This window comes from Triturus cristatus, chromosome 5_1, assembly GCF_964204655.1.
Source record: "Triturus cristatus chromosome 5_1, aTriCri1.1, whole genome shotgun sequence".
Taxonomy (NCBI): Eukaryota; Metazoa; Chordata; class Amphibia; order Caudata; family Salamandridae; genus Triturus; species Triturus cristatus.
In genome coordinates, this window is record NC_140587.1 from 99,702,312 (window position 1) to 99,719,621 (window position 17,310).

Consider the following 17,310-nt stretch of genomic DNA (forward strand, 5'->3'; position numbering starts at 1 on the left):
TAAGGCAAGAAAATCAGTTATTGATTTTAAGCCTGACAAATTAAGCAGGCCAGAATATTCGACTCTGAGCTGTAGGTTCAGTAATTGCGCATCACTGCTCGTTTATATATGTTATTGTAATTTGTCTATGCTTTCTGTGCTTGGTATACTGATGGCTTGGCATATGTATTTTTATTTTATATATGTTTTGTTTTTGTCGTATTGACAATTCTATTTTAATACTAGTACAAGTTCTCCTGTGAGGTAAGGAGATGGTTGTGACGACGCCTATCTTTGCGTAGCAGTTGGCTGGTACTTGTTCAAAATTACTAAATTCCACAGACATGATATTATCATTATCATGCTGTCAAAATAGCAGACAACACGTTATCAGTGTATGTCTAATTGGTATTGGAGATGAATAAAACAAAAAAGGTTATGCAAGACTAAAATATGTGTACTGCCCTTCTCTTATAGACAGGCAGCCGGTCATATGTTTCCAGATTGGATATTATGGAACCATTATGATTTGTAGCCCCTGCAAAAAGGTGACCTGAATTTTTCTAAAATATCGCACTAGCTAATTCCTGTTCTGTTTCTTTGAAAGTGTATAAGTATGCATTTGATCCCTTAAAGAAAATCAGGTTTCCTTTTTCATATTCTTTATATGGGGATAAAAGGCCTAAAAAAAAAAAACAAACGAAATTGTGTGTTTTACCATAGATTAAATTCAGATACAAAATGTCACAGCATTCATCCTTTTGTATAGGGTATTCACAGGCATTCACATTATACAGAACGACAGAGTTGTGTTGGCTTGAAAGGTGTGTGAATTCGACGCCTTTACGTGTCAAACAGCTGTGTCAGCAAGACTATTTCTATTTCAGACTCCGGCCACAGAGAACAGCTGAAGTCAAACACGGTGTAAAATGCGGCATTTCAGACTGCTGTTTTAAAAGTTAGAAATATAGTTTCATTATTTTTGATAAACAGAGGACAGATTGACAGTAGGGATTTATTTTGTTAATGCCTTTTTAAATAAGGATAAGAGTGGTTTTTTGATGTTACATAATAAAAGTGGCGCAGACTTTAAATGATTATATTAAAAATGTTATCTAACATAGGTGCATTAAATTCGTTTTTTTTACTATTCATAATGCCTGAATCATGATGCTGTGACCTCCTAGCATCCAAATTGAATTTAAGCCGTGCTATACAGCAATAGGGGGTCAATTACATGTGAAAATGTCACTTTATCCAGGCTACAAAAACTTATTTTTATGAAGGTATACATTATACATTTCTGATGCCGCATCTCTGGGATATGTAGAGGACATTCTGGGGATGACTATTATGCAAAAACATTGTAGGATATTAATTTTTAAGTGCCCTACACATCAAAGTCGAAATTGAGTGAACTTCATTAGTTAAATGAGATTTCTCCAGTCAGAGCAGCTTTTAAACTGCCTTAGGCTCCAGTAAATGCACATATGTAAGTATAGACTTCATAGCTGACATCTATATTGCTCAAGCACTCAGCACACTGATTCTAAATATACCTATGTACAAAAACTGGCATAAGTTATTAAGCTTACCTCTGAAATTGCTGGTAGACACACGTTTAGAGTGGGTTTTGCTGTTCTGCCTTCGGTCTCTAGGGTCACTTTGACTTGGGAGCACCGCATGACAACCTTGCATACAAGATGGAACAGCTGCATAGGTTAAAGGCCGAACTCCTACATTTAGAAGCCTGGCAGGGCTCGGCTTCACATGAGCTTTGACATTTCAACATTTGAAAGACGAAATGGCAGGGGAAGAAAGAGGTTTTTGCTTACCTTTTTTTGGCAAAAGCAAGTTTTTGTGTGCACTCAATGAACATAGTATATGTGACCTCTCTTTAAAAGACAATGGCTCTGCCATATATATATATATAGTACAAATGCTTTTAGGGCTGAATTCAGGAAGCAATGGGATTTAGTTTGAATTCATGCGGCCTCATGTTGCACTAGTACATTTGCTAAAGGAATATGTTCTTTGGCTAGCTGAAATGTGCTATTTAGCTCCTCAGAGTTTGTTTATGCCCAGTTGCTACAAATTGGGGTTGATAGTGTTGACAGAATGAAACCTGGTACAGGTTTCTTACTGTCAAAACTGGGGAGAGGAGGCTAGCTCCTCTACAAATTAAGGGTAGGCAAATTTATGTGTTCTCTCTCTTTTTCTTAATTTCTCATGAGACATTTAATTGGCTATTCAGTAATACTGTTTTAAACATTATTGGCATTAATAAAATGAATAAATATATGTTGCTATGTTACTACCCATCCTCTCTGATGGAATTATGAGAGGATGAGTAGTCTAGATTGCTGCTTCCTAGGAAGTATTCTGAGACTATCCTCTCTGTTGATAGATTATTTCTGTGCCTTGTCTAAAGACCTTTTGTTCTGTCCACCAATAGATATTTGCTGCTTTACAACCATTGCCAGAGAGGCGCGGTCATCAGATCCAGCTTGAGGAGTCAACACCAGTCCAGCTTGAAGTCAAAGTGAAGGTAACCAGCACAGGCATTGCTGGCAACCAGGACCTCAGTGAAGGTAGAAGGCCGGAAGCATTGAGATGAGTGTACCCCTGCTACTATCTTGGGCGAAAGACGGGGTCACAAATCAGAAAGGAGAAATCATGGATCAAGCTTTTGATGCCCAGCCGAGAGTCACAGACCGACCAGGAAGGCGAGAAAGTTTTTGCTTGAGGTAACCCCCTTTGAAACAAGGGTTGCTTCAGAGATCCTAGCATCAGGCCTCTGAAATCTGGTCCTAAAGTGGCTGTAAAGTTTTCACCTTTGTTGGCCAAAAGATACGGCCCCAATGAAAGAGCAGTGTGCCAGCAGAGCAATACAGGAGTTAGGGAAGGACTTGAGTTCAGGGTACAGGTGCTGTGTCTCTGGTGCCTGTTAGATTGAAATGAAGAAAACTGGTGCACTGCCTGAGACACTGGACAGAATCGCTGAGCGCATTTGCCCTGGTGGGTGATTGCCCTATCCTGAAAGAAGAAACTTTTCCCTTGAAACTAGGCCATGATTCCTGAGTTGCGAGTTGTGCAGCTCCACCGTGGGAACAACAAGAGCCTGCCTGTGAGGCTCAAACGGACACAGGGAGAAGACTCCCCTCTGGTTGGTTGTACAGCGGCTTTAATTTCCCAAGGACTTCTTTTTCTTTTTTGTTGAAAATGTACCCCATTGGTCGTCCCATTTTTGAGGAGGAGCAGCCCTTTACAGCTCTTTGTCCTAATTCTCATGGTCCTGTGTAGTTCTTCTGGTCCTCTGGATCCAGGATCATTTTTGTAAATAATATGTCTGACTGCTTTAATGTTTGTATTGGGTATAATGATAGATACTCTAGCCCTCATAAAGGAAACACTGGAAAAGTCTAGCGAAAATGTTTTTGAAGTTGAAATTCATGGTAACTGAAATGCATAGGAGCCTTGAAAATGTTTTTACTGGATGGTTCTAGGATTTGCTTAGGACTAGAAGGCTAATAATTCTGTTTCTGATAATAGTAATTACTCTCTCCTGCTATCTATCTGTATGACCCAATTCTCTGTTCCCTTTGTACTTCTGTTTATACCTCATACATACCCGCTTAATATTTAGAATGAGGAATGCCCACCTAGCAATGAATTAGGATATTTATGAAAAAAAAAAACATTTTTAATTAAAAATTAATATGCATATTTTTCATTTTCCTACTGGATTATGGGAGATGTCTTCAGCTAACGCTAAAAGGGTCGTCTGTCGTAAATTGGCTGCGATTAAATTAGCGTTAGCAGAATCCATCTGGTATTTAGAGGCTATCTTGTACATTTTGTGGAATCCATTTTGTATTTCTGGCAGCCATTTTGTCTGCCATGTGCTCACCAAGAGCTGTTTCCTTCTTCACTGTTGTTTATCCTAGTGCTCTGCTTAAAGGACTGGTTATACTTAGACTCTGCTACCCTGCACATGCGCAGGAATATCTAACTGTCCATGCATCTGTTTTTAGTCTAACTATCAGGTTGTTTCTACCAGAGTCAGCAACTGCTAGCTCCTCCTTTACTGTTGACTGTGCATTTTTGTATGACCATTTATGTATGTAACTCTTCTCATGTATACTTGTACCGTCTTCTTTTAGCCCCTGCGTGGGTATACAAGACCCATGGTTCTTCTACTCTGTGTGCTACCTTCATTCAGCACCACAGGGTGATGGGTGAATGTGGTTCCAACTCGTGAGGTTTATTAAACTCTGTATTTTCTATTTCAGTTTCTGTGCCAACTTCTTTCTAATAGTCTGAGGACTCTGTGCAGAGAAGGGCGAACCCCTTGCACTGGTAGGCCTAGCTGAGGCCTATTTTCTACACCGCCACTCCCAATCTGTACTGGCCACTACTGCTTCTGAGTGGTCTTTAGCTACGTAGGTCTGCAAAATCCTGGAGAAAAGAAGTCACGCCTACTTCAGAGCAGAATGCCCTCAGCCGTCTCTCAAAGATAGAGAGGCCATGACCCCCCCCCACCCTCGATGCAGACACTTGAATGGCTACCTTATTGGGAAAAAATGTCCGGGACCGAAAAGAGTGCATAGATCACTCATTGCAGTCTTGCAAAAAAACATTAATAGATATCACCGGCCCCATTACGAAGCTCTTTGACGTGGATGGGGAGGCCAAACAATCAGTTTCCCTAATTTCCCGGAAGTGTTGTCTGGATGGAGCCAGAGGACCTTAATATTGTTGTGCAACACTAACTGCACTCTTTCTTTTTAAAACAGAGGTCTCTCCTAGTCAAAGTAGATCCTAAGCTAGGTGACTTGGTGTCCTCAGAGGTAGAAGCAGTTGCACAAGGTGGGTTATTTGAGGACCCCTTAATAAAAGTTGGTCTCCACATTTACATCATTGGATAAAGCACAGGCCTCACTGAAAATAATTTTTGCCCCCAAGGTTTTTGTCCGGCCGGTCGTGATCAATCTCTTCCACCCATAAGCCCCCTCAAGAGGCCAGGGCTCCCAAAGAGGGTGCTGGCAAGACCAGTCAACTTTCAGGGTTGGAGTCCTACAGACACTGGGGATCTAGAGGCAGCTTCTGCAGTCATGAGCAAGGACCTAACTAAGTTAAGAGTTCTCCCTTCTACCAAACTAAACTTGGTATGGTGAATGACAAAATGTATGCACTATCGGAGGGTCTTAACAGCAAGTCAAGATCCCTCTTTTACAAATCAAGAAGCATCCATTATCGATCAAGAGCTGGAGGAACTGCAGGCAAGATAGGATATTGCCCCAACCAGCATCCACTCCAACAGGTTTGTGATATAAGCAATCTCTTTCTAGCGGAGGAATGCGATGAGGGTCAGCAACCCGTCATACACCCCGGAGAGTTCAACAAGTGGCTGACATATTGCCAATTTAAGATGGACGGCATCCACCTCCTTCGGACCTTTTCAGACCGCTGGACTGGACGGGTCAACTGGACATCAAAGACGCATCTAATGGTCTCTATCTGCACTCCACACCACACATTCTTGCAATGCATACAGATCTGTCCTTTCAGTACATCTCATCCCGATTGACTGATCTCCAATGGGGGGGGGTAAGGGGCACCCTGTAGTACGCAAATTATTGAGGATAACATGTTTCCCCTTTCCGCAGCGTATCAGATGTTAGGGGTCTGAACATTACAGGTAGAGTATTTACCCCAAACAGTGTAACTTTTGGGATTTTTACAAACACGAAATGTTATTCCAGACTGGTGTCATATGCTGCTTTTGATAATATACCAAAGTTGTGTGTGGTCGGGGTCGGATGTATTAAGGCTTATGAGAGCCTTAACACATTTCCCCCCCCCACCCAACCCTCCTGACCCCCACTCCCCGAGTCAAAGACAACTCCTGACTTCCATCTTCAAACCTTTTAAGGCAGTCTCTTCTCCCACTATAGTAATATGGGGTGAGGTGGATTATGCAAGAGGCTGGCATAGATACATTGAGGTTTGCCGCTCATTCAGCCTAAGGTACTATGGCTTCTAAAGCTTTTTCACTCAGCCCACACTTTGAAATATACTAAAAACAGCAGATTGGTCTTCAGATTCTGTTTTTAAGAGGTTTTACTTCAAACGTACTAGATATGGCAACTCTGGTGGTAAACAAGCTTTGAATAAGCATAATTCTTGCTACTGCTCTGGACAAAGAATGTACAACTTCTTAGGTCTTGCATTGGAAAGTTTCAATTCTCTTAAGGAACAGAGGTGAGAATTATCCTGCTTAACAATCAAGAAATAGTATTCTTGCCCATTTAGGAAGGAAGAATATTAGTTTATGGGAATTAGAACACTGTAAAATGGAAGTACGCTGAGATGATCATTTAAGAGTAATTGTGACTGAATGGTTTAATTTGCTGTATGTATACATTATGATCTATGTTGATAACTTTTAGAATTTTACCAAAGAATGATAGAAATGAAGATCAGTGAAGATACTGTGTTTTTATCATTGTATGAAACGAGAATTCCAAACAAGACTAGATTGGCAACTGTTGCATGAAGAAAGATTGTGATTGGTTCATGTGTTTTCTACATCTTTTCTCATCAGTTTTTGGGAAAGATGCTTCTTTATTTTTTTGTTAAGTCTACTGCATTGAAAAAAAAGTGAAGAATAATCCTACCCTTAGCGTCCTTAAAAGAATTGCAAATTTCTGAAACGAAAGCTCGGAAAATGTATATTATTGATGTCTGAGGCTTCTCAAAAACTCAGCATGATGCACACATACAAACACCTACTCAATAGGTGAGGGGACAGGAGATCTGGTGAATGGGGGCCCCATGGATACCATCTGAACAGGAAGTAATCATTGGACTGTGGAGTATGAGGAATTCTTAGCAACTTGATGTACTGATATAGATGGGGTTAATGTTGCTGGGCACTGGAATATCAGCATGTACTTTTCTTTCCCGAGTTTAGTTCTAAAATGTAATACATTACAAAAAAGCAAGCAATCTAAAATGTCTGTCCATCATATGTGACAGAATAACAGTTAGTCACTTTGTGTCTAATGTGTCAATCATATAGGATTATCTGTTGGTCACAGGTGATCTATTACATGTATGAAATGTTATTTATCAATTTGTACGCTGTTAGGATGGGAATGACCCTGCATGGCATGTTCCCCTACCCAAATGTGTTTATCTAGTATCTGATTTTTGGACCTGGCGTCTTGCTGATCTAGCATGTGTGCAGGAGCCTACACCTGTCTCGGACTATGAGCAATTCCTGGCTTGTCCTGCGGCCTGCAGGGGCACGCCAAGCATGCTCATTCACTGATGGTGACCTAGCCATGGCGTTAGTATGTCAAGTGGTGGTGGTCAGTATCCTGTGTTTTCAGAACTAAGACTGTCACCAGACCGATTATCCAGGTCATAAGAGTTTAGCACTACTGGCTCACTTATTTTAAGTTCTGCTTCTATGTGTTTATCCAGTCCTTAGCACTAACATTACAAGTGCATGTTAAGCGTGGTGATGTGTGTAGCCTTTAGAGTATATGCATAGTGTGTGTGAGCAACCCAGACTAATGCAGATCAATGGGATCCATTTGGGATACCCCTGGCTTTACCTGCCCTGGGAATCTAAAGACGGAGGGGAGAGCTGAAGTTACGGTAGTTGCAAAAGAGCAGACCTAGAAACAGAAGTGAGGGAGTGGATGCATGGCTCCTTCAGTGAGGCCTTTTGGCTACATTAATCTTCCTGAGCACTGCTATTTGGTGGGTGAGGGGGTGAAATGCAAACTCCATTTTGAAAGGTGAAGAAACATGTAGGCAAGGCATGTCCTTCTACCTGTTTCTGAATACAGTTGGGCTAATGAAAGTCATGTGCTGAAACCTCACACCTTTTTGTGCCTCTGTTGTGGGTGCTCCAGGTTGGAGACTACTCTGCTGTGAGAAGCATCACTCTAAGGAAGGTTGTGACTGGAGTACAGCCTGGAAAGGACACTTGAAAGAAGAACCATCATAAACCAGTTCTGCAGTTTTGGAAAGTGCCTTCCAGTGGTGTACAAAAGTGAGACTCACTCCCACTACTGCATCAGTTGTTCCACTTCCAAGTCAAGTAAGGCCCATGAAATAAGTACTCCATAGAGTATTTGTTACGCTGTTGCCTAGTTGACAGTCAGCCTCCTACAGGCGAGGGGACATCACATGAAGACTAGATCTCTTACTGCAAGAGCTCTATCCCTGTCCGGAAGTTCCTAGAAACCTGCCTGCCTGCTGAGAGACAGAAGAAACCTGTCTGCCCTACAGGAGGAGAACCAGTCCTGAAAGAAGCAAGGTGCAACATGCCCATCCTTAAGGATCAGGATAGGAAACAAGAGTCTACGTCTGCCAAGGTACAATCTGACTGTGTATTGTGATCTGCCCGTGTGGGGGTGTAACTGCCAAATATGCAACCAGCCTACGCGAAACTACATGGGCAGGTTAAACCTTCAGGCAGTTGTAGTCTGCATCAGCCATTATGCCCAGCCCTCATGGGGAAGTCCACCCAGCAGAAATGTCATTAACAATTTGAAACATCACACACCACATTTAACTTATTGGTCTGCAGCACATCAACTGAGTGGCAACACATGACGCAGCCCCTTACATTGAGAGTGGTGATGTGAGTGCAGGAATAACCAGAATGATTTTCATGACTTACTAAGATGTAAATGTCCATTCCATCACTTACCATTGGCAGTGGAAAGGCTTGCCAGTGTTTGCATGATGAAGAAGTGAGGAAGCACTCCTGGTTGGAACTTCATCAGAATCTCCTCCATAACATTATTTATGAAACGCCGGCCAACAGCAACAAGGACACTGCTAGCTGCCTGCTGCCAATCATAGATTATTTCCTAAAACACAGTAAAACCACCACATTATCATGAAGGCATACATGTGTACATTTATTGTTTGATTAATAAAAATCATTACACTAGTGGACAATAAAACATATATAAAAAATAATACATAAATAAAAAAAAAAGCATTTTGTCCCTTATTAGCATCACTTTTAAATAGCTGGTAATTGGGGATTATGATATTGAATAAAAATAGTTTGAGGCCTAATCAGTACCCATTAAAGGTTTCGTAATCTCTCTAAGTTCATGCTATGTGAATTTGGACTGCATTTGAGCGAAGGCCCTTTAGCCTAATCGCAATTAAAAAGCCATAATATTTCATTTAGTTTTAATATCTTACCAAAAAAAAGAAAAAATAGATAAAACACTAGTCACTATCGGAAATCTACTAACAATTCCATTAACAACACATTTCAGTGTGTAAATGTCTAAATCCCAGTGGGGAATGAAACTAAAATCACAGGGGGCACAGAGCCATAAAAGTCCGGTGGTATCACAATGCCGGGCTCTGCCGCTATCGGAGAGTGTAGTAAAGTGAGCAGATTAGCATCTCAATTGGGTTAGAGCAGCCCTGTACTAGTGGGCTGTTGTTAAGTCACCGGGTCTCACAGTGGGTCAGCATTTTTGCTGCTCTTATAACAAACTCAGTGAACCGGATGTAAAGCTTTGAATTATCCGGGTTCATAGATGTAAGAATGGCTTGTTGACCGGTACGGACACCAAGTTCGTTCCACTCGCCCCGTAACAGAGGCTTTCGGTCATTAAGAAATGCAGGGCAGAGACATACCACATGCGCTATTGACTCCTTGCTGCTCCTGTACCTCCAACACATTGTGTTGTCATTTGTGCGGCGTCAGCCTGGTAAATGGTGCAAAAAAGCCCATTTGCCGGGTCAGAAATCTTTTTCCAAAACACCGCGTTAGTACATGACAGGTAAGGCGCTGCAGTCCCTGGCTTGAACCATGATATAACTGTCCAGGAGTGCTTGCGTTGTCCCAATTGTGCTCTGTCCGAGTGGAAGGACCATGAACAGACAATCCTTTTAATATATATTTTGAGAGTCTGCTGGGATGGATTGGAGCTCCAGATTTCTTCTGCTTCCAGAAGTAGTAGAGAATCTTGTAGATAGCGTCTGTGTGGTCGTCCCAGCTGACTAGTTGATATTTCCTGCCACAGGAGGCTTGCTTCTCTAGACGTGCGTAGCTTATTGCACAGCTTGATAAATGTTCCAGCCCCAACCGCCCTATGATCTTGGAGACCCAACTCAAGTCGTATCTGGGCAGGGAAGTGGTTTTTGGTAGCCTGGTGAATAAAAGAACATCACAAATTTTTAGTAAGTGCCGAGTTGGTTATTTTTCCCCAGCCTTCTCTTCTGATCGTAGGAAAGGTAGTTATATATTTTTGCCTTCATAACAGTTATTAAAGGAATCAGGCTTGGGCTGGACAGCTGCCTTGCGAGTTTCGTAGAGGCTACCTGAATGGTCAGAGCTTTAGCTTCAACCTCATCTGTGTTTTGTAAACGGGCCCCTACTGTCCATGTGGACCCCTAAGCATTTATAGGAGTCGGTCCTTTCAATACTTTTGCTATTATAATGCCAACCGCCACTTTGAAATTTCTTGACCCATAGGTGATGACCTTGGTCTTTAATAGATTGAACTCCAACTCATTTTTTGTGGTATAAAAGGACAACCGGTCAAGTAGTCTCTAAGCCGACCCTGGTATGGTGGAGCAGAACAAGATCGTCTGCGTACAATAAGCTGCTGATCCTGGTTCCGCCGAGGACTGGGGGATGGGAGTTGACATCTACAAGTAGCTGAGATAGATCCAAGATAAAAAGGTTAAAAAGGAGGGGCACCAGCACATCCTTGTTTTACTCCACATGATGTTTGTATTTTTCTAGAGACGTGAGATCCATCTCCCAGTTTTACGCAAATCCATGCGCTTGTGTGTAACTGGATTATAGCTTTTAAGAGAAGAGTCGGAATCCCCCATTTCTGCAGCTTGGACCATAGTTGTCCCTTGGGCACACGGTCGAAAGCAGCCTTGAAATCAACAAAGCAGCAGTGTTATCATTCCTGAGGCCGCCGCTTTGTCCAACATAATAAATATTGCAAGCAGGTCTATTATGGTTCCTGATTTTGCCACAAATCATGTCTGATTAAAAGGTATAAGATTTTTTTTTATGGCCCACGATAACCGGTCTTGAAACAACAAACTTGCGTAATATTTGGATTCAACATCCAGGAGGGCAATCATTCTGTAGTTTTTGGGGTCTGATCTCTTGCCACCTTTGTATATTGGATGTATGATTGCTCCGCTCCAGGATTACGGGACGAGCTGATTACACCAGCAATAACTAAATAAGGGTGCCATGTGTTTAGCCCAGAGATCAGTATCCTGTTTGTACAGAGCCTGGGAAAGACCGTTGGGGCCAGGGGCCCCATCTGAAAGGCCTTTGGTTATAATTTGTGCTGTTCTAGTCATCGATGCTTCTAATGTTTTTGATACCGGTTGAGGGGTCACATCTTGCTTGAGGGGCGATTTGGTTGCAGTTGCTGGTGACAATAGGATTACCAGGTCTTCAAGTTGCTCAGATATCCCAGCTTGAGTAGTACATATTTCAAGACCGTGCATGGGACACTCACATTCCGGATTATGTGTACGCTCTAAAATAATTCATGATCGGGAAATATTAAAGCACTGTAGCTCACTAACGAGAGCCACACTGTGATTAAAACTCTTCTACCTGGGTAAGATGCCAAGCCACAGACTGCTGCCATGATAATCAAACCATAGCTTTGTGCCCTCTCATCATAAACTCTGTATACCAGCAGTCGTTGGTCCAGTTGGCTGCTGAAACATTGTGAGAGGAACGGACCAAAACTGTAACCATGTAAAGACCACATTGATCTCACATGGTCCAGTTTTGATCCACTCGTGTATGATAGGTCCACCCACAAACTTGGGGTACCATTTTCTTTGTGAGAATGATGGAGTGCAGAATGGCATCACTTCTGCAAATTCCAGAGTTCTGCATGGTTGGATCTTCACTGAGAGTCAAACAGTGAATAAATCAGCACTGGCTAAGTGGCCTCCGGAGCACTTCTTTCTTTATCTATACAATTTGTTTTTAAAGTTTCATAGGATGTTAATGTCCATCTGATGTTATGATATAAACCCTTGTGTTAGCCTCAGTTTCGTCTTTCTGAGAGAATGCAATGACTTAATAAGTTCAAACCTGCATTGCAGTGTTTTTGATCAGAAGGGTAAATAAGATAAAATGAAATGCAGACTGATAGGCTTATATTGTAAAGGGATGAAAAAGGTACTGCCCCTGAAAGAATCCAGGATCCCGATTTACCCAAAGTGAAGCCTACTGGCAGTTTGCCTCAGTCGTTCCTTTTTTCTGGCTCATGCGAGCAGGACCTTTAGAACACAGTGAGGTGTTAAACCTTAGTTTATTTCCTAAAAATGTATATTTGATAGATTTCAAAAGCCATACAACGTTTGTATACGTATTCTGTCGAGTGAACTAAAACATCCAGTATTGGGAGATATCTTTTGTGCAAAAGGCCTTCTTTTTTTCAGAAGTACCCTCCATGAGGAAAAGGACTTTCAGACCTCCACATGGTGTGTGTGAAATGCTTTAAGGCCCAAATTCTACTATTATGACATCTGGAACAAGATGTCAAAGTGCATTCTTAAAGACAAAGAAGTCATCAGGCTGACAGTTCTCAGAGAAGATTGAAGAGATCTTCTCATGCCCATTCTGAAATCCAGGCAGATGACAGACTCCTGCAGAGAATCTAAAGAAAGATCTTCAGAAAAATAACACCACCATTCTCAGCGTTATTCGGGCTTTACGTCTAAAGTATTGGTGTCGACATCATCAGCTATGACTTATTCACCCTCAAAAGAAGGATCGACGCCACAGAAACAATGTCATCACAAAACGGTAAGAGCACCAGCGAAGAAACTGCATCAATTGACATTGAAATGCAGACAATATTCAACGCTGAGACACAGACACCATTCAATGTAAAGAAAAGGACAATCACCATCAAAACCCCAGTCTTCAGCATAATATCGCTCACTGTTGAGTACTTAAAGTCATTTACACCAATCACCATAACCTTTGTTGTTGAGAAAGCCATACCGTCCCAACATTCTTTTTCACATTGACCTCAATTATCTTTTCAGATAAGTTGGAAAATTCTAAGGTTTTCCACAATCCAAAAAAAGAAGGCAGAGATTTTTTTCAAAACCTATTTCTACAGTCATGATACTGTCAATTATTAGTTTTACTGGTCTGCATTGAAATGGGTGTGGACCCATTGCTATTTAGGCCAGTTAAGCCAATAATTTTGTTTGAAGATCCGCTGCAAGAACCTCTACAACCATTAAACCTCTCTCTGAGAGTGGTCTCAAAACAAACACCTATGTCTCCAATAAGAAAGAGGAATCAGAACCCTACTCCTTCTCCAAGTCATTGAATCATAAATCTTTATTTTGCATTGTTTCCAGTACATATAAAGTACATCCAATTAAAAAAGACATCTGATACAAATGTGTACATAACATATATTAAAAATGCATATGTAAAATCTAATGATTAAAAAGAATACACGCAAAGATATGCATTGTGCCCTCGATCGTAATGTAGGTCATCTCCCTGTTATACTTCACTATCTCATTCGGTCAAGGTCCTTCTAGTAAGCCAGGAGGACCAAAAAAACAATGCCGTAACATATATATATCTCAAGGACAAGTGTTGTCCAAAATGCGTCATAACTGACACACAGAGACACACAGACAGAGAGAGACTCTCACTCTTACTCTTTCCTAAACAAATAGAAAAGTTAAATCCAGTACTTTATCTTTCTTTTGGTGCAGGCAAAACTACTTTCACAATGACAGTGCTCCTCTTAGAACGATAATCCACACACCTGACAAACTTACTCTTGCAGGCCCAGCCTCGATGCAAGCATCTACTAAGGAATCCTCCCAGTGTGTTAATATAAACATAGCAAATGCAGAACCCCGTCAGTAGAAAAGTTACACTGTCCTACAATACAGTGTATTTTCTTTCTGTAGACAGATTTTGTTAAACCTACTTTAAAGTGCTATATCATGCTAAAGGAAAAAAAACATTTAATCATGTAATACAGTACATAGGTAACATGTGTAATATTGTCCTATATTACATCTAGGGGTTCAGGTGATTATATATATACATAAATATGGGATAAAGTAACCCCACCGTACATTATTAGGATATTGAAAGTCGCAGAGGAGAACCAGTTAAATACTTGGTGTGAGCTCTTTCATGTGAAAACGCGAGCATGTTTGCAAACATGACAAGGTAGCATTGTGCAGCCAATTTATAAAAGCAGTCCGGCAGATAACCCCTCCAACTATCTGTTAATTGCTATAACTGATGTAGAGGCAAAGGTTTTTGCATCCCGACTATGGACTGATCTGGAAGAATGGGCAACATCACAGGAAAAAATCCATTCAATTGGGACTTCGTAAGGGTCAATCTACAATCACTAACATATTAATTCTTACTAGGCTGGCAGAGCAAGCTGTGGTAAAAAGAAATTTAAAAAAAATGTATACATTTGTTTGATTGACTTAATAGCTGCATTCAATTCTGTTCCACGATCCATACTAAGGTAAAAACTTGCAGGATGGGGTATTCCTCAAAAGCGTCTTCTCAAAGCAATTATACTCTTGTACACAAATACTTGGGTTCAGGTCAAGTTTGGTGATGGAGCTAGTCTGTCTCGGCGAATTAAAACCTGCAATGGTCCTAAATAAGGCTTGGTACTGGCTCCATGCCTTTTTATTTCAGATCTGCTGCACCATTTTGAAAATGTGAATGCCCATCCCCTTAAAGTTGCTAATGACCATCTTAAATATCTTCAGCATGCCGAAGACACGATTTTACTCAGTCAAACTCCTGTAGGATTACAATTGATCACGGTCGGTATATTAGGAAAACCAAGATTATGAAAATTGGCCCAGTAAATTTTAATACACGCTCCTGGAGAGCAAGAGGAGGACCAATTGCTGTTGTGATGATATTTTGGCATTTTTATTCGATAATAAAGTCTTGTTCAAAAGTCATTTTAATGTTTTAAGAGCGAAAACACCTTTAATATATGCTTTTAAGTCATTACATAAGTCACCACGTTTTCAATCATACGATAACCTGCTTAAAGTCATGAGTGCCAAGTTATTAAAGACTATACAATACGCCAGGAGTTTGGTCTTCGAAGACAGTCCTTGGTGGCGTCAGGGTCATTTTTGAAATATATACATTCTTGCCCCCATTAGAACCTGGCTCCTTAGCAAATACGTGTTGCTGTGAAATTAATCACACTGATTATGCTGGGGGTAGAAAATCTTATTTTTCAACGTGTTTCCAAATCTGCTCTTTGCAGCTCGGGTCTCTTGAAATGAATAAGCTTAGTTTTAAACAGCTTTTAAATAAAAAGATAAAAATCAATTCATTGCATGCTTGGCTAGTGATTAATTCGCATCAGAGTTTGGAAAATGCAGCCTTATCGGACTAGCTCCTTTTCATCAAGTATGAGGGATAAACTCCTAAAACTCTAATTTGGCACGTATCCCACCAATGATGACACACCAAAATGGATCCAGTAAGGGTCAAATAGTGATTGTAGACTGTGTGGACTTTCACAAGAAACGTTAATGCACATGGTGTGTTTGCCCAAGCCTGTTCAATTCTCGTCGTAGTCTGTTAAAACCCTCCTTCCTCAGTGTATGGGGTGATATCCGCTCATCAGGGCCTTTTTTATGCTGATCAGGTGCCACAATCCCATTAACCTGTCAGTTGCTGAAGTGTCTAACGATTGCAGAAAGAACGTTTGCTTTTACAGTAATATTTAAAATTAGTGTTTATTTTTCTACTATTAGGTTCACCTTGTTCTCCTCTCCTATGTTAATGCACCTGGCACTTTTTCAGCTATTGCTTGAATAAAATATATGACCTGAAATCTATGGTTATACAAGGCACTTTGCACTTTTTAAAGATTAATGTATACATCTGTCCAAAGTTGAGGGACTTTATTATGCTCTTTTAGGCAGTTACTTGGCTAATGTCAATACATTATATAACCTGATATTTATGGTTATGCATTGTACCAAGGCACATTGCACCTTTATTATGATCAATGTATTGTTATGCCTAAAGTTGTGGTATTTTTATAAGTCTTATTTGTGTTATACATGACCCTTTGCATGTATGGAACATGCCTTTTTGGGATGTTTTTATTGACCAAATAGTGATAAGACTATCCGTTCCTAAGCATGCGGCACTTCACATTTTTGTATAGTATTTTGCTGGTAGTTCTAACTTTAATGTGGTCATATGCTTTTATGAAGAGAATTTATGAATTGTGCCCCATGCTATATGTACACAGCATGCCTATAATTCTTGTATGGCTCCTTTTGCATTAGGATACATGAACTCAACTCCTATGTTTAATTTTGAGCTAATTTATGAGTACAAGTCTGCAACTTGTTTTTGTGTGTATGCAATTCATCATTTTGTGATGATCAATCAGACAATAAATATATACTTACAAATCGACCTGTGCTTAATTAACCCTCTGGTAGCTTGGCACAAAAGCAGTCAGTCTAAACTTAGAGGCAATGTATAAAGCGAACCGGAATAAAGTGAAAAAACACAAGAAAATTTCCACACCAATTTAGAAAAATCAAGTGAAATTTTATAAATTATAACAAAACAACAACACAACAAAAATCAGAACTGGAGATATGCAATCTGAAAGGTTTTAAATAAAAGTAGTACTTAGAAGAACGAAGCATCAATTGCGGTTTTCTGGTCGTGGTGTACAGGGTCCAAGTTACAAGTTCAGGCTTAACGTGATGGCACACGTGCCGGATAAAGGCCTGAGTTCAGTCCACTGTTAAAAGTGTCTTGCTTCTTAAGCAGCAATATACAAAGTTCTGCTGCAGCCGGCGCTGCACTGGTGTCTAGAAGCCGTTGTGAGAAGCTGTGGTGCAAAATCCTGCATCAAGATGTTGGTGCCAGTGAAGCCACCTAACAGGAGCTGTAATACGGGCATCGAGGCAAGTCGCATTGCACGGAGGTCAATGAAGCCTTTGGGGCTGGGAGGACTTGCAATGAGCTGAGCCGGTTTTTGGCATGGAGATGAGTTGTGCTGGACAAGAAGATGCGATGCGTTGAGATGAATCATGCGGGGGCTGTGTTGCTGGAGCCGCCGGACAGGAGGTACATTTCAAGGAGCCTATTGTGTCCCTGTCGCCCGGAACAGGTGGTCAGCCTACTCTGGAGGTTCTGGATCCAAACAGGCAGGCTGGACTCAGCAGCACCAGAGTCTTTGAGCAGCAAAGCAGGCCTTGGGCAACAGAGCAGTC

The 17,310-nt window shown here is 41.0% G+C and overlaps 1 protein-coding gene across 2 annotated transcripts in view; it reads right to left on the reverse strand.

The window, feature by feature from the left end:
- Positions 1-17,310, reverse strand: part of MROH1 (maestro heat like repeat family member 1) — a 2,508,022-nt gene that overhangs the window by 2,168,941 nt on the left and 321,771 nt on the right. For both annotated transcript variants that reach the window (XM_085604508.1, XM_085604507.1), the window contains exon 5: positions 8,711-8,873. In XM_085604508.1, the coding sequence (XP_085460634.1) occupies positions 8,711-8,873 (163 nt within the window). The remainder of the gene's footprint in view (positions 1-8,710; positions 8,874-17,310) is intronic.